Source organism: Anolis carolinensis, unplaced genomic scaffold (assembly GCF_035594765.1).
Source record: "Anolis carolinensis isolate JA03-04 unplaced genomic scaffold, rAnoCar3.1.pri scaffold_9, whole genome shotgun sequence".
NCBI lineage: Eukaryota > Metazoa > Chordata > Lepidosauria > Squamata > Dactyloidae > Anolis > Anolis carolinensis.
Window position 1 is genome coordinate 29,510,906 of NW_026943820.1, and position 18,734 is coordinate 29,529,639.

The 18,734-nt window shown below is 41.5% G+C and overlaps 1 protein-coding gene across 1 annotated transcript in view; it reads right to left on the reverse strand.

Annotated features, from left to right (window-relative positions):
• glg1 (golgi glycoprotein 1) overlaps nucleotides 1-18,734 on the reverse strand; it is a 74,039-nt gene that overhangs the window by 23,721 nt on the left and 31,584 nt on the right. Inside the window, exons 2-8 of the mRNA XM_062961526.1 lie at nucleotides 13,536-13,568; nucleotides 12,179-12,265; nucleotides 9,201-9,416; nucleotides 7,852-8,055; nucleotides 7,164-7,235; nucleotides 5,060-5,243; nucleotides 1,761-1,975 (exon numbers count right to left, since the gene is read on the reverse strand). Coding sequence (XP_062817596.1) covers nucleotides 1,761-1,975; nucleotides 5,060-5,243; nucleotides 7,164-7,235; nucleotides 7,852-8,055; nucleotides 9,201-9,416; nucleotides 12,179-12,265; nucleotides 13,536-13,568 — 1,011 coding nt within the window. The remainder of the gene's footprint in view (nucleotides 1-1,760; nucleotides 1,976-5,059; nucleotides 5,244-7,163; nucleotides 7,236-7,851; nucleotides 8,056-9,200; nucleotides 9,417-12,178; nucleotides 12,266-13,535; nucleotides 13,569-18,734) is intronic.

Here is an 18,734-nt window from a genome sequence, read left to right on the forward strand (position 1 = left end):
GTCATCGCAACCAACTGAAAAATGCCAACGGGAGGAGAAATCCCCAATCCCTGGGAATCAGCGGCAGCAGCGTTTCTGGAATGCTGACACTTCCTTTTGCCTCTGGAAACTGAAGAGCTGATACATGCCAGGCTAGATGGTCAGATCTAGATGTTTAGCAGACCTGGAGGATCTCAAGGATCAAAAACAGAGCCATAGAACTAACAAACCTCCCCTCCTCAATGGGACTGAAAGCACAGAAAGAGAACAAGCGAAAAAGGTATCCTTTCGGCCCGGGCTGTGGCGCAGGCTGGTGAGCTGCCAGCCAGCTGCAATAAATCACTCTGACCAAGAGGTCATGAGTTCGAGGCCAGCTCAGAGCCTATGTTTGTCTTGTCTTTGTTCTATGTTAAAGGCATTGAATGTTTTGCCTGATATGTGTAATGTGATCCGCCCTGAGTCCCCTTCGGGGTGAGAGAGAAGGGCGGAATATAAATACAGTAGAGTCTCACTTATCCAACACTCGCTTATCCAACGTTCTGGGTTATCCAACGCATTTTTGTAGACAATGTTTTCAATATAACGTGATATTTTGGTGCTAATTTTGTAAATACAGTAATTACAACATAACATTACTGCGTATTGAACTAGTATTTCTGTCAAATTGGTTGTATAACTTGATGTTTTGGTGCTTAATTTGTAAAATCATAACCTATTTTGATGTTTAATAGGCTTTTTCTTAATCTCTCCTTATTATCCAACATAATCGCTTATCCAACGTTCTGCCGGCCCGTTTATGTTGGATAAGTGAGACTCTACTGTACTGTAAATAAATAAATAAATAGGCTTCCATCGGGCCAAGTCTGAAAACCCAGCTCGCTTTTCGTGTACCTGAGTGGCATCTCTACCTTTATTGTGGAGTTCGGAGGCCTTCCAGCAAACCAATAAGATCCTTGCATGGATAACCATTGCTTCTGAGCTAAATTCAAAGTGCTGGCATTAGCCTACAAAGCCCTAAACAGTTCCGACCTGTCAAGAGTAATTACGCAGCACAGCAGCAGTTGGATGGAGTCAGTGGAATGAAGAACAAAGAGACATCAGAGACGATGGTAAAACTATATACAAAGTTTTACTGAAAGCAGTAATAAAGACAAACAGACTTGAACACAATGGACACAGGACTTGACTTCTCAGCAGACAGCAGAACAGAACTGAACTGATGCAATCAGTAATGCATACACACTTGTGTCTGGACACTCCCCAGTTCCAGCCACACAGCAAGGTCATCACAGCTTCTCAGCAATTAACTCTTTCCAGACTATAGTACACTCTGGATGATGCAATCAGTATGCAATACAAACCAAGACACAAAATGCATTTAAACACTATCAATACACAAATCCCACGTCAACACGACCCAGTCTACCTGTCTGAACGTATCTCCTCCTACGAACCACCTCGGAGCCTGAGATCGTCTGGGGAGGCCCTGCTCTCGGTCCCACCACCTTCGCAGTTGGTGGTGGGACTGAGAGCAGGTTGGTGGGGATGAGAGATAGGGCCTTCTTTCTCAGTGGTGGCCCCTCGCTTGTGGAACTCCCTCCCAAGTGATGTCAGGTCAGCCCCCTTCCTCCTGGCCTTCAGAAAGAGAGTTCAAACCTGGCTTTGGGAGCAAGCCTTCGAGAAGGAGTTGTGCCATAAGTTTACTTGAAATCATGCAACTGACTCTGGATGGGCCTTAGATTGTCATAAGAGGACCCCCCTGCACCCCGCTCCAGCCTTACCGACTGCTGGCAGTTGACGCCCAGGCTGCCCTTCTCTCCGCGCACGACCTTCATGAGGCAGTGGAGGGTGCGGCCCTTGCGGTGCAGCCCCGAGCAGTGGTGCTCGATCTCGGTGCGGCAGCCCAGGATGATCTCGGGGCTGAGCGAGAAGTCCTCCATCAACATGCGCCGGTAGTCCAGCATTTCGCCCTGGCATTCGCTGCTCACCTGCCGGCCTGAGGAGAGTCATGGAGGTTGTAAGAGAGGGCCGCCAACACCTTCGCATCACCTTCCAGTAGCTTTAGGGAAGTGACAACGATGGTCAAAGTCTTAGCGAACAACTGGATGAGCTTTCCTGACGCTAGAAAGTGACCTAAGTGAGAATATATCTAACTCCCATTGTGTGAACTTCTCCAATGGGATGGCATGTTAGATAGAAATGGCATATGTTGTAAGACATCTGTTGTGGTTCAGTCTGATGATGAAGGGGGATTTGGGTTTCAGCAGGTTGATCAAGGAAATGTTGAAATAATAATAATAATAATAATAATAATAATAATAATAATAATTTCCTACTCTATAATTCTGTGACTCTATACTGAGGCCCAGGAGGTACCCACAGACTATGGGCTGCCTTTCCCCAAACCCTGATCATAATATATTATAACTAGCTGTGCCCGGCCACGCGTTGCTGTGGCAAAGTGGTGGTGGTATTGGTTAAAAATTGTTGTGTAATTTTTATTTGACATTATTTGTATTTTTAAATTAATTTTATTGTAAGTTATCTTTTTATTTATTATATTTTATTATTTTCTTGTATTATTTTTAGTTATTTTCTGTTATTATAGTATTTTATTGTATTAATTTTTTAGTGTTTTTAATTATTTTTAGTGTTTTTTATTATTTTTATTGGGTTGCTAGGAGACCAAGTTGGAGGAGCTTAGCCTTCCAACTGGCAGCAATTGGATAAAAGCAATTATTCCTCTCTTTCTAATTAGGACTTTATTTTTGTTTTCTTTTTGTTGTATCAACCCAGAGGCATGGATGATGGGTTGTGTTGTCAAATTTCGAGGTTGGGGGGCCTGTCGTTTTGTTGTTTTGTAGGTCGCCGTGATGCCATCACTCTTTTATATATATATAGATAAATAAATGATTAAAAGAAGGGAGGATTTCAGAAGAGAGCTGTGTCCAAGTGGGAGCCTTGGAGTCCAGTGGTGTCTCTGTCTCTGGAGGTTTTTAAACAGGCCGTCTGTCGGGAGGGCTTTGATGGTGTCTTCCTGCCTGGCAGAAAGGGGTTGGACTGGATGGTCTTTGGGGGTCGCTTACAATTCTGTGATTCTATGAACCAAAAATAAAAAAAATGCTCTCCCTCTTTCTCTCTCTCTCTCCTGCCCAAGGTCATCTTTCCCAGCAACCAAGGCACCCTCCGCCCACCCGCTCTCTCTCTCTCTCTGGCTCCAAATCCGGGCCCAGAGCCAAACCCAAATGGCTCCAGGGAGTCGGCATCATTCAGAAGCGCCTGAAGCGGGACGGCCAATGACCGGAAAGCTCCCCGCCGCCAAGGCGTCCGGACACGATGCCACGGGGGCAGAAAGGCAGCGCTGTGGTCAGGTCTTTTCGAGGGCGGCTCGGCCCAGGGCACAAGCCGGCCTCTCCTCTGGAAAAGGACCGTTCAGCAGAGGAGAGCCCGAGGGGACGGCCCGGGGCTCTGGGAACAGGAGATGCCGCTCTGCTTTTCATCCTAGGCCTTCTCTCTGATTAAGAGGGAGTGGGCTGCAGTCTGGACTGCGCTAGGATGCGGAAAGGCATACAAGGAAGACAATGCGCACGGTCACAGAACCACAGAGTTGGAATAGAGACCGCATGGGCCACCGAGTCTAACCATCTAGTCCAGTGCAGGAAAAGGTAGGAGACAGGGAGGCAATTTTTTTTTTGTGATGATTGTTATTAAAGGTAAAGGTTTCCCCTGATGTTAAGTCCCATAGGGCTTGTTTAGAATAAGCCCTATGAGGAGCGGCTTAAAGAGCTGGGCATGTTTAGCCTGCAGAAGAGAAGGCTGAGAGGAGACATGATAGCCATGTACAAATATGTGAGGGGAAGTCATAGGGAGGAGGGAGGGAGCTTGTTTTCTGCTGCCCTGCAGACTAGGACGCAAGGGAACAAGGGCTTCAAACTACAGGAAAGGAAGGAGATTCCACCTGAACATCAGGAAGAACTTCCTCACTGTGAGAAGGGCTGTTCAGCAGTGGAACTCTCTCCCCCGGACTGTGGTGGAGGCTCCTTCCTTGGAGGCTTTTAAGCAGAGGTTGGATGGCCATCTGTCGGGGGTGCTTTGAACATGATTTCCGGCTTCTTGGCAGAAAGAGGTTGGACTGCGTGGCCTGTGAGGTCTCTTCCAACTCTGCTATTCTATTATTCAATTCTATGATTCTATGAGTCTGACTCTGGGGGTTGTTGCTCATCTCCATTTCTAGGCTGAAGAGTCGGCGTTGTCCGTAGACACCTCCAAGGTCATGTGGCCATTGGCATGACTGCATGGAGCGCCATTACCTTCCCACCAGAGCAGTACCTATTGATCTACTCACATTGGCATGTTTTCGAACTGCTAGGTTGGCAGGAGCTGGAGCTAACAGCAGGCGCTCCCGCCGCTCCCGGGGTTTGAACCTGAGACCTTTTGGTCCGCAAGTTCAGCAGCTCAGTGCTTTAACACACAGCGCCACCGGGGCTCCAAGAATATTATAAATCATACTAATACTAATAATTGATACTAATATACTATTATATTATAATTATATATATTGAATATAATCTTACTAAGAATATTACAGTATAGTGGTATAGTGCAATATAGTAATATATACTGCTAATATTGGGGCCAGGAAGACATCTTTCCACCATGTCTCCAGTATCAATTTAATGATATAATAATATATAATAATATTATAAGGTAAAAGTAAAGGTTTCTCCTGACGTTAAGTCCAGTCGTGTCCGACTCTGAGGGTTGGTGCTCATCTCCATTTCTAAGCCGAAGAGCCGGCGTTGTCCGTAGACACCTCCAAGGTCATGACTGCATGGAGCGCTGTTACTTTCCCGCTGGAGCGGTACCTATTGATCTACTCACATTGGCATGTTTTTGAACTGCTAGGTTGGCAGAAGCCGGAGCTAACAGCGGCCGCTCACGGCACTCCCGGGGTTTGAACCTGGGACCTTTCAGTCTGCAAGTTCAGCAGCTCAGTGCTTTCACACACTGCACCACCGAGGCTCCTCATGATTGTTATTACGATTATGATAATCCCAACATCCCCCATTCCGGAGGTTACCTCTGTGCACAGCGGACTCCAGGCACATGAGCAGGTAGGAGAGGCGGGCCTCCCGGGAGCGGGGCAGGTTCTCCACGTTGCAGCGGTACTTCTTCAGGTCACTTTTGCAGGACTTGGCCAAGGAGTAGCTGACCTTGTAGTCTTGCGCAATCAGCTTCTGCCGTGTGGTCAAGGCATCGCGACACTGAGGAGGAGGAGAAACAAGAACCAGAACATGGAAAGACAAGGATTTATCCATAAATAATTGGTTAAATAGGAAAACCACTTTGAGTCTCCTGCGAGAGAGATAAAGCGGGATATAAATCAATACAATTATAACAATATAATTTTTTAAAAAATACAATGATCTACGATAGAATGACAGACCTGGATCGGACTTGGATTGCGCCTTAAATGTATATTCATACAGTAGAAAATTTTGGAAAATTTCTATCATTTTTACCCTTATTTTGGAAGCTCACTATTGTCATTTACCTGCCCTGGAATCACAAACAGGCCATTGACTTTCCCCGCATTACAAAAAATATTGTTTCTGTAGGCTTGTTCTTAAACTGAATTTGTACATAAGTCGGAACAGGTACATTTCTGAATTTTGACCCCAGCCATAATACACACACACACACACACACAGAGTAGAGTCTCACTTATCCAACATAAACGGGCTGGCAGAACACTGGCTAAGCGAATATGTTGGATAATAAGGAGGGATTAAGGAAAAGCCTATTAAACGTCAAATTACATTATGATTTTACAAATGAAGCACCAAAACATTATGTTAGACAACAAATTTGATAGAAAAAGTAGTTCAATACACAGTAATGCTATGTAGTAATTAATGTATTTACGAATTTAGCACCAAAATATCACGATGTATTGAAAACATTGACTACAAAAATGCGTTGGATAATCCAGAACGTTGGATAAGCGAGTGTTGGATAAGTGAGACTCTACTGTAAATCAATACAATTATAACAATATAATTTTTATAAAAATATAATGATCTAAGATATAATGACAGACCTGGATCGCCTTAAATGTATATTTATATGTGTATTTTGGTGGTGGGAATTGTAAATGTTTTGTATGTCTACGGTATGTATTTTTTGTGTTTTAAAAAATAAAAATTTGTAAAAAAAAATGAACGTTTTAATGTAATTAATTTAAATTGAATTGAAATGTAATTGGAATTGTTTTATATATGTGTTTTATATTTGTAAGCCGCCCTGAGTCCCCTTTGTGGGTGAGAAGGGTGGGGTAGAAATGTTGTAATAAAATAAATAAATAAATAAATAAAAACCTATAAATGAAGATAAGTTTTAATGTTTATTTGTATATTTTAAATTGTATTGGAATTCTTAGCTGCTTTGAGTCTCCTTATGGAGAGAAAAAGAGGGATATAAATAAACATAATCATCATCATCATCGAAGACTTGTTTGAAAATACATTCAAATTCAAACCACCAAATGATCAAGAAAGACTGTGGAGGAATAATAAGGAACTATATTACAACAATTATATGTATGTAATGGATGAAACTAGAATAAGTAGTAGTACAGTACAGGCAGAGCTGTACTATATATAACACTATGTGAATGATGTGTAATTATGTATATATTTTATTTTGGTTTGTTGTAATTAACTGGGCTTGGTCCCATGTTAGCCGCCCAAGTCCCTTCAGGGAGATGGAGGCAGGGTACAAAAATAAAGTTGTTGTTGTTATTATTATTATTATTTTATTATGACACAGCAAACAAGACAGATATGCTTGATTTCGTATCACAAAATCACAAGTCAAACACTTCCCAAGTGTCTAGGACTGTGTGATGTATTTTTGGATGATGCGTGCAGATCCCATAAAGAGAACGTTCTCTATTATTATTATTATTATTATTATTATTATTATTATTATTATTATTATTGGATAGGGGCCGGGGGAGTATATATCTGGGAATAGTCAATGTAACAATGCAATTTTGTTATGTTAAATATTTCTTTTAAATTGAAGAATGGAAATTAAACAAAATAATAATAAAAAGACATCAAGGGGTCACATTTGACACAGTGAGGAAGATACATCATCTCGTCATCTGGAAGAACACCTACCTTTTCACTCATCGACTCTTCAAATTTGTGGTTAAAGAGACACTTGTAAACCCGTCCTTCTCCAGCTTGAGTCTGTGTAAATAAAAAAAAAAAAAAGAACGAGACGGATGACAGAGTGTGACTGACAACACTTTCGGATAAAGCCAAGACACATAAACGCGTACGCACACGCTCACAAACATGTCTTTTTAACAAACCAGCAGAACTAAATTACTAGAACTGCTTATACAACACCTAAAACTAAACTATTTGCAATGCGCACTTGAGAAATGGACCGTATTGCCTTATTTCCTAAGTTTATTCTATATCATTTGCAAAAAATGTCAATACACATAACTCACACAATGTTTATCTATCGTGGTGTGAACTCCAGTATTGCAACGAATCCTTTAGTGCTGTTTTGGACTCCAACTCCCAGAATTCCCAGCTGTTAGGAACTGTGGGAGCTGAAGTCCAAAACACCAGAATGTTTTGGCCTTTAGCTCCCAGAAATTCTAACCGCTGTTAAACTGGCTGGGATTTCTGGGAGTTGTAGGCCAAAACACCTGGGGAGGGACCCCCAGGTTGAGAACCACTGTGCTAAACCAAGGAGCAATATTTGGAGTTCCAGGCAACCCCTATAGCTCAAGGGCACTTTCTTATATAAGTTGGGACCTTTTTCCAACAAGGAGAAGGGGGACCAGCTCACGTTTTCGCAGAAACGCTCCCGATCGTCCCGGCAGGCGAAGTAGAGGTGCCGGTCGAGGTGGAAGTCGTCGGAGGAGAGTTCTGCCACGCGGAGGATGGCCTTCTTGCAGACGTCCGAGACCCGGATGCGGGGCTCCCGCTCCTCCGCCTCCTTCACCAGGCCCTTCTCCAGGCACGCCACCACCTCTCCCTGGGAATGGGCATCCTGAGGACGGAGAAAAAGACGTGAACCAAGCGCAGGAAACACCCTGCGACACGCTCACTGGTCCTCCAAGAAGCTCTGCTAAAGCATGAAGGGAGATTAAAACAAACAGCGCACTCTAGCGCATAGGTAAAGGTTTCCCCTGACATTAAGTCCAGTCATGTCCAACTCTGGGGGTTGGTGCTCATCTCCATTTCTAAGCCCAAGAGCCGGCATTGTCCATAGACATCTCCTAGGTCATGTGGCCATGGGCATGACTGCATGGGATGCCGTTACCTTCCCACCAGAACAGTACCTATTGATCTACTCACACTGGCATGTTTTTGAACTGCTAGGTTGGCTGAATCTGGGGCTAACAATGGGAGCTCACCCCGCTCCCTGGATTCAAACCAATGACCTTTTAAGTTCAGCAGCGCAGCGGTTTAATCTGCTGCGCCACCGGGGGCTCATAGCGCATAGAATCATAGAAACGAAAGGGCTTTGGAAAGGATTTACCCAGGATTCTGGGAATTGTAGTTCACTCTAATGGGAGCATTCATAAAACGAACTCAAAGATTGGTTTTTTTCTAAGAAATAGTGTTACTAATTAACTAAATATTACCTAACATCCCAAAACAAACAATTTTTTCAAATAACCCGGGCACCGCCAGGTACCCAAGTTAATGATATTATTATTATTATTATTATTATTATTATTATTATTATTATTATTATTATTATTATTATTATTAATAATAATCTCATATAACCCAGCTCAAGGCAGATAATGTAAATTATCTGCTTTGATAATCTGGATTCTATGGCAGTGCATCTCTGACATGATTTGATATCGGATGGCTACCATGACACCTTTCAGTTTTCTCCTCTCCGTGCTTCTCCAGCAAAACGCATCCAGTTCCCTGAGCATCTCTATCTAAACAAGAGGCAACTTGTAACCCAGCTGGTCTTCGTCTGAAGGCATCCTCTGAATGCTTTCCCAGAATGCTGGGAGTTGTAATCTAACATCCAGAGAGCACAGAGATTCCCACTTCTCATGTGAGCCACAGAACTCGGATTTATAGTTGTCCAAATGGCCTTTTTGATCCAAATGGGATTATTTCCCCTTCAAAACAAAGCCAAAATCAGATCCTTATTTTAGACCCCGTTACCTTTTCTCCAGGCCGGACGCTGCCGCACTTCAGGAGATTGATGTCATTCCGACAGTCGTCCATGAAGCCACAGATCAGGCGGTAGTCGCTGAAGATGACAGCTGTCATTTTGGTGATGTACTGGTGACACTGGTATTCCGTGATGTTTCCTCTGTGGTCCACCAAGCAGGAGACCAGGTAGCCTTTCCCCATCGGCTCATCGGCACACTCTTTGATCTAGGGAGGGAATAAACACGTGTTGACGAAGGCTTTCATGGCCGAAACCACTGGGTTGCTGTGAGTTTTCCTGGCTGTCTGGCCATGTCCCAGAAGCATTCTCTCCTGACATTTTGCCCAATCTATGGCAGGCATCCTCAGAGGTTGTGAGGTCTGTTGAAAACTAGGCACGTGGGGTCTATATATCTGTGGAATAATGTCCACGGTGGGAGAAAGAACTCTTGTCTGCTTGAGGCAAGTGTTGCAATTGACCACCTTGATTAGCACTGAATGGCCTTGCAGCTTCAAAGCTTGGCTGCTCCTGTCTGGGGGAATCCTTTGTTGGGAGGTGTTAGCTGTATTGAAATGCTTTCTAATGTAAGCTTCTTTGATGCTCCTTTGCTGAGAGAAAAAACTGGGTATTAACATAATAATAATAATAATAATAATAATAATAATAATAATAATAATAATAATAATAATAATACAGTAGAATCTCAAGTATCTAACATAAACTGGCCAGCAGAACGTTGGATAAGCCAAAATGACCTGTTCTCTCGAAGACTACTCTAGGTTATTAAAACTTTCCAAGTTTGACATCTGTCTTGAAGAAGGAAAGAAGAAAAAACGCAATCCGCACTGACTTGCCTTGAGAGGGAAAAGTACCCGGAACAGCCTCGGCAGAGTAATATTAAGAGAAGCATTTTACTGGAAAACATATCCGCGACCTGAAGGCAAACACTTTCGGCAATTATACAAGCAATTATGTATTCATCGATGGCTGAGGCCATTCAAGTAAACGCAGCATCCCATCCATCTTTTAAAATTGATGAATACATACATACTGTATAATAGTGCAAATAAGTTTGCTGTTGACACATTGCCATAAAGGTGATTTCCTGGAGCAAACAATAGTGAATGATCGAGGCATTTCCCTACATTGATTGGGAGTTACATTCAAAAGCATCAACAAATACTTCTGGTGGGAAAAAAGAAGCCATTCAAACTATACCATACATTTTACATTAGACGTGTACTCAACTAATCACAGTAAGCCAACAAACGATCAACCACTAAAGTTCTTTTAATCGTAAATCTGTTTAGTTGCCCGACAGGCCCTAAGTCTTTCAACATTTTAGCGAGATAAGTCCCTCCTTCCTGGAACTGCTTTGGGCCATTTAATTATTAATTGGAAGATTGATTATGAACAATGCCTTTTACTATTTGATCGCCTTCCCTGGAGAAACAATTCTAGAGTTCACCGTAAGAACTCTGAGGAACTTGAGACTGAATAACACGTCTTCGGCTCGATCATAATTACCGTATATACTCAAAGATAAGCACTTTTTCGGCTTATAATGGGATCAAGATCAAGCCGGCAGCAAAGCCTGGAGGCCATGGCTTGCAATACATGATGTATTTCTCTCTCATCTTACCCTCCTTTATCAGTGTGTTTACTTTCCAAAGCCTCCCTCGCTCTTAACCAAGGGAATGTTTTGAAAAGGGAAAGAAGCCCTTGCAAGTCAGGAAGAAAAAATATATACACTAATCTTATAAAAGCATTTTCCCCTGAAATATTTGTTAATTTTTCTTACAGCATTTCCCCCTGCAAGCCTTTCCAATCCCTATGTACCTATATACCTGTATCTATCCATCTATATACATTAATTTTATATATGAACTTTCCCCTCATATGTTTACAAGTCTTTGCAGATCCTATATATAGTAGAGTCTCACTTATCCAAGCTAAATGGGCCGGCAGAACGTTGGATAAGCGAATATGTTGGATAATAAGGAGAGATTAAGGAAAAGCCTATTAAACATCAAATTAGATTATGATTTTACAAATTAAGCACCAAAACATCATGTTATACAACAAATTTTACAGAAAAGGTAGTTCAATACACAGTAATGCTATGTAGTAATTACTGTATTTATGAATGTAGCACCAAAATATCATGATATATTGAAAACATTGACTACAAAAATGCGTTGGATAATCCAGAACGTTGGATAAGTGAGACTCTACTGTACCTATAGATATCTAGATATTTCCATGTACCTGTATATCTGTATCTATATGTATACATTATTTTTATATATTAATTTTCCCCTCACATGATTGCAAGTCTCTGCACTTAACAGCAGCAGTAGCAGCACTACTCCTTCCAAAGGAAATATTCTGAGATTTCCTTTGCCAAGGCATCTGGAAATCAGCATTTGACGGAGTTAGTTATCATCATTCTAATCAGCCTAACAACCTTATCTGATCAAGCATTGTGCCCAGGAAAAGGAGAGTGCACATTGGAAGCTGGAAAGGTTGTAATAACCCAATGATCTCACAGTCATCTACTTTTAAAAGTTGCCATGTCTTCCTCTAATAATGGAAAGCATTCACGACATTCCCGATGACAATGGGCCGCTCCCCTGTTATTATATGTGCATGCAGTTTTGCAAGAATCCTGATAAGTGGAGCTCCTTCAAGCAAAAGCAAGTGCAAGATCTAAAAGCAGTGGCAATTCTCCTTCAGTTCACAGCTCTCGTGTTTCGCCTCTTTGACAAGCAATAAAACGGTCTAATTCCAGAAAAGAGGGCAGGGAGCCTGTGAGCAGGTTCCATTCAGTCCGTCAATGAAAAGGGGGAAAAAACTCAGTCTCAGGGAGCCGCAAAACATTTAGCACACTTTACTAAGAGGCTTTGCAAATGCAACGCCACTGCCTCAATCAATACGATTTAAAGGCTCTCTCTGATGAAAGCAGCAGCCAACAGACTCCCTGCCTTACCTCCGAGATGGTGGTTTTGCAGACTTCTCTGGCCACCGTTTCGAATTTCGGATCTGCAGTCAGGTTCAGCTTGTAGTTCCACAACAGCTAAAGAAAAAGGAAAGGAAATTAAGACAATGCTCGGTTTTGTTCTGATGCTACCAAATTCCTCAATGTTAATCATCATCATCATCATCATCATAAAAATAAAGAGCGTTGGAAGAGACTCCTTGGGCCATTTATATCTTGTGGGCATTTTGTCCCATATGTAAGCCGCCCCGAGTCCCTTCGGGGAGATGGTGGCGGGATATAAGAATAAAATTATTATTATTATTAATATTATTTATTGCACTTTGTAACCTGATTTTTGTTCCTGGGTTATAAATGTAATTTCCTAATTGGTAAATATGGAAAAAGTTGATTAAACTGCAAAATCTTTATTTTTGAGGGCCATCCTGCAGCAAACTTTCCTTTTTCAGTCAATATCTCATTGAACCTTAACCAATTCAACCTAGTTTAAGGCAGCCGCAAAAACAAAGTTTCTGGAGTAAAACAACTACTTTCAAAGTATGCGCTGCACAATTAAACGGGAAGTAACACTTTCAAATCAGGAACAGTTTTATTTTCAAATGTTGTTTACGTAGTGTTACATGCCTTTCCTTACAAATCGAGGCAGGGAAAAGAGACATATCAGAGTGAATGGTAGAAAATCAGTTTGGAAAATAAATAAGTTTCAGTGAGTTGGGATATAGATGGCTGAGACGTCACGCTACCTTGCTTTACGGTGCATTTCCGCTACTAAGCAGCACCAGCGGCACAATTATTATTATTATTATTATTATTATTATTATTATTATTATTATTATTATGACAGGATGCCCAGCACCTTTGCCTACCAAAGCGTGGAAGTCGACTGGTGCGAAAGGAACTTTGAGCATTCTGAGTACATCGCCGAACACTACAATACGATAAGAGGCTATTTCATACAATAATAACAACAACAACAACAACAACAACAACAACAACAACAATAATATACATGGGATTGCCCCTAATCATGGGACTAACATCCCCTTTGGTGCTGCATGTGGGAAACTGCACAGCTCGTTAACTAATTAGCTTCTGAGTGCAATTAAGGGGCTCTAGAGTGGCTGCGGGATGCAAGGATCACACCGTGGTGCGCAGTGCGCTGGAAGGTCATACATATGAAGGAAAGCGCTTTTTGCTCTCCAATCTCTGCTTAGGAGGCCATGAAGAGGTTAAATAAAGCAAAGAAGAAGAGTTGTAATAGGATCCCAGGAAAAGCCAATGCGATAATGACCTCTAAAGAGAAAACCTCAAAGGCCTAGGAAAAAAAGAAAAACAATAACACACTTACATGGTTGCAGTCTGATGAAATCTCATTGTCCGGCTGGAAGAGAAAAGAAACGAGAGATAAGGACATTAATTCAGAGGAGGTCAGCACACCCTGCCTTCCTTCCTTCCTTCCTTCCACCCCAACAGACCAAGGCTATTTATTGTTCCAGAATAAGGGACATTATTGTTATACTAACCTTGCAAATCAGGACGCAAAGGTTAGCAAGCCCACGCTGGTCTGCACTAACATCAAAGGATTGGCCCTGGACTCAAAGGCATTCAGGGATTTGTTTCATACCAGCTCCTTTACATTCGCCTCCGTTCATAATGCATCACAATCTGCACAAGACGGAGGCTTATATGGCCAAAGAAAAGTCCCATGGACAGAAGGCCATGAAGAAGGCTCCGTGTCTCTCATGGCTGCACTATAGACTATGGATCCAAAGTACATAAAGCCAAAGATAATGGTCCTCAGTTCAGTAAAAATAGCATTATATTTGGGGTTTCCTACCACTAAACCTACCCAACGGAAAGGAATAACTTCCCAGGGAGATCAGACTGGCTCCCACCCTGTCCACCTTTCGTAAGGACCTAAAAACATGGATGTTATGTATATTATGTTTGCTATGATGTTGCTATGATGTTGCCCAAGTTGAGAATATATTTAGAATGTATCCTACCATCAGGATACAAAAAATAAGTCAAAGATAAATAAACAAAAGCTTTCAATAGAGAGGAGAAAACCAGGAAAATGAACATCATAAACCAAGAGAGTAAATAAAGAACACTACCACAGAAACAGCGTATTTCCAAACAGCCTCCAAGTGCCAGTTAACACCTCCCAAACAAAGGATGCCTCCAAGTAACAACAGCCAGGCTGCCTCCATGCAAATACCCTAATGACTGACGTTGCAGTTGCAAAGCTACTCAATGCTATTCAAGCTAGCTAACAGCAATTCACGTTCCAAACAGACAAGGGGTCTTTCTCCCACCCTGGATATCCTACAGGTTTATATACACTCCTCTTGCCTCATTTCCAACAGACCTCTGATCAACCTCTGAGGATGCCTGCCACAGAGGTAGGCAAAATGTCAGAAGAGACTGCTACATGGTTATACAGTCTGAAAAACCCACAGCAACTCAAACAAAACCTTTGTTTGGTCATACATTGGGACTCGGGGCGGCTAACATGGGCCAAGCCCAGAACAGAACAAAATAAAACAGTTGCAACGAATGTCAAGAACTAAAACAATAATACAATAATCGAATAAAATAAGCAATTAAAACATAACATACAATAAAACACATAATAGCACATGGAATAGTCTGAACAGTCTTGCAGCTTAAAAGCCTGGCCACTTTCTACATATGGGCATGGTGTTTTCTTTTTCTTTTTTGGTCACTCCTTGGAAAGTGATTAGTTTTCTGGCCAAATTTGCTGTGATTTGGCCCAGTGGTTTTGTTGTTAACTTGGTCCCAATTATGCACATTACATTATCTATCTATCTATCTAAAGATGTGCATATAGAAAGTTTTAGAGTGAATGGTGCCTCAGGTACAGTAGAGTCTCACTTATCCAACATAAACGGGCCGGCAGAATGTTGGATAAGCGAATATGTTGGATAAGAAGGAGAGATTAAGGAGAAGCCTATTAAACACCAAATTAGGTTATGATTTGACAAATTAAGCACCAAAACATCATGTTTTACAACAAATTTGACAGAAAAAGTAGTTCAATATGCAGTAATGCTACGTAGTAATTACTGTATTTACGAATTTAGCACCAAAATATCACGATGTATTGAAAACATTGACTACAAAAATGTGTTGGATAATCCAGAACGTTGGATAAGCGAGTGTTGGATAAGTGAGACTCTACTGTACATTTAAACAACAAATTCAACCAAATAAAACACATTAAAAGCAGACAATACAATGTAGTAACAGTAAAACTGTTTCGGCAGGTGTTAGAGTTCTGTTATTGATGTTTTAAAAGGTGCTTTTAGGATGTTTTTAAGATGTTTTTAAATTGTTGATTTTAGCCGGTTCTTGTAAGCCGCCCGAGCCCTAGGAGGGTGGTGGCATATAAGTTTGAAAAATAAATAAATAAATAAATAAAACCGGTTTAATAGTTTAATAACACAGAAGACCCACCATTTACGAAAATTGGAATAAAACGGGAGGGCGGTCTGGGCGAAAGTGCAAAGATATGAACTATAGTGCCATTAAGCACTGTTTTGGCAGGGAAGGCTAAAAACCTTGTAAAACTACAGCTCCCATTATTCCACGGCGTTGAGCCAGGGCAGTTAAATTGGTGCCAAACTGCATTAAATCTACTGTGCACATGGACCCTGGGAGACACTGATTCAGAGGTCGGAGGGTTCCTCGGATTGCAAGAAAGGTTGCCCTATATATTCCCAACAGAAGCAAGCCGCGGAGCGTTTCCTTCCCTGCAGAGCCAATTTGCTTCCTCAAATATTCCCTTGGCGGAAGACAAAGCCAGGGATTTGGGTCATTTCTGGCGTTTTTGCTCACAGACATAAAGAGAAAGGGAGTTGAGATTTCTGGAGCGCCCAAAACGGCCTCTGAAAAAGAAGAGTAGGGATGTGAAGGTGAGAGCATCTCCCCTCTGTTTTAAATGGAATTAATTGCCTTACTCCATGCAAATGCAACCCCTGCAAGACAGGCCCAGGATCCAAATGGCTTTTTTTAAGCAAAGTCACAAAGCAAGCAAGCGTCTGAAGAGGGAATCAAGGCCTCACACAGCTTTGCTAGAGCCTCAAAGCCCTCTCAAGTGCTTTGTGCATACATGCACCAACTAAAAAGAAGAGAACAATCCCGCAAAGGAAGCTTTGGATGATCAGCCCTTGGCAGGGAAGTTGAGTCCCTGCAGAGATAGATCCCTTCTGCAAAACCTCTGGAAAAAAGTCTCAGATCCGGGGCGGTACCTATTGATCTACTCACATTTGCATGCTTTCAAAATGCTAGGTTTGCAGAAACTGGGGTTAACAGCAGACGCCCATCGCACTCCCCGGATTCAAACTGCCGACTTTTCGGTCAGCAAGTTCAGCAGCTCCTCGGTTTGATCCACTGCGCAACCAGGGACTCCAATTAATTAATTTTTGATAAATAATATATTGATATTTATTATTAGGGTCGCTATGAAGTTGGGAACAATTTGAAAGCAAACATCTCAGGCATACAAAATAATCATAATCAATATAAATAAAATTAGATCAAAGTTTAGGACTTTGAACCAAAAATACCAGACTTACTAAAAGGGAAAGACGGATTATAATTAAGAGACTTAATACGTACCCAAGGAAAAGAGGAACGGAAGCCAAAATATATACATATTTTATTTTATTTTATTATTTTTCCTATCCATTTTTCTTTTTTCTTATTTTCTCTATCTTTTTCCTCTATAAAATCATATCTTCTCTATCGCTGTATACTATATCTACAACTTTAATTTAAAAAATCCATTTTAAAAAATAAATAAATAAAATCAGATCTATAAATGTAACCAAAATGGTGACCTCCACTTCCCAGGACAGTCTGCTAGTGATATTAAAAGAAACCGCACTCTGGAGCAAACAAATCCAAGAAAGATTGTGAGCAGATGACAGTTTCAATTGAAATGGGTTGACAAGCTGCTTTCTATCACCAACATTGTTGTTTCTTAGCAGACTGCATTTACGAAGAAGATGGTTATCAAAATAAGCCTTCTATATCGCCAGATGTTCATAAACCTACAAGATACAACAGGACGCTCTGATTTCAACAACAAAAAAATTGAAAAAGAAGTTTCTACTGAAAAGAGCAGCTCAGCATTTTACTGCTTTAAAAGTTAAAAACTGCTGCACAGACATTTGTCCCTGGCAACAGGTGCTTATCATGTGCAAACCATTTTTTACTTACTGCCGGGATGTTCAGGCTAAGTATATACAGATTGCGTTAATAATAGATCTGCCGTTTTTCTGCATCCAATTTTTTACGAATCCCATCTCCCAACATGACGCATCTACAGCTAAATCTCTAAAGAGTGTATGTTTCACATAGCTGAGAAGTGGGTTGCAAGCCATAAAAACAAGCTAAAACAGGGGAAATCCAGACATGAAACAATCAGGGCCAGCTAACACCTCCCAACAAAGGATTCCCCCAGACAGGAAGCAGCCAAGCTTTGAAGCTGCAAGGCTTTTCAATGGTAATCAATGTGATTAATTGCAACATTCCCACTTGCCTCCAATAGACAAGAGTTCTTTCTCCCACTCTGGATATCATTCCACAGATATATAAACCCCACTTTCCTAATTTTCAACAGAACTCACAACTTCTGAGTATGCCTGCCAGAGATGTGGGTGAAACATTAGGAGAGAATGCTTCTGGAAAATGGCCATACAGCCGGGAAAACTCACAGCAACCCAGTGATTCCGGCCATGAAAGCCTTCGATAACACACTAAAAATATACATCAGTCTCTTGAAAATTATTTCTGGTTTTAAAAAAATAATGGTTGATAAAATGTGATTTTGGAGCCTACTTTCAAACCAGACCCACTTCATGCATTTCTAGCAAAAATTATTTCTAAAAATTTGCTACAGGAGAGCTTCCCATTCTCATAAAAAAGCCCACCTTCCCCAAGTTGTCTCAATGTTTATAGTAATGAGAATTGAGTAGTTTAATTCTAGACTTATCCTCAGCTCGTGAGCTGTTTACAACTCCATTAGCCTTTAAGATGCCATGAAACTGTTAAAAACCTGAAATAAAGGACTTTTTAAAAATCCCTGCAGTCATCCCCAGAGGTTCTTCCTGCCTCTCCGAAGTTCAGAAGCCACAAAGAAAAGCAAAACGGCAGCTTAGCAACCTTCCCACGCAAGATCCAAATGACAAAATACTGTTTTGATCCTTGGTGGAGACGTCTCAGGGCGAGAGGCCAGGCTCGGCCAACAAATTTCACATTGATGGACCCCTCTCAAGGGCTTACGGAGGTCACAAGATGGGCAGACATGTTTCTGAAAACACTAAGGAAGCATCCAATGTATATTTTTCCCTGTGAATAGCCTTCACAAAGCTGGATAGACAGATAGATAGAGACAGACAGACAGACCCACAGACAGATGATACATAGGACAGTCTTCTGGATGGGATCCCAACATAATATGAACAGAATAAGATGTTCAAAGATAAAGATGAGTGGTTGAGATTTATGGGAATTGTAG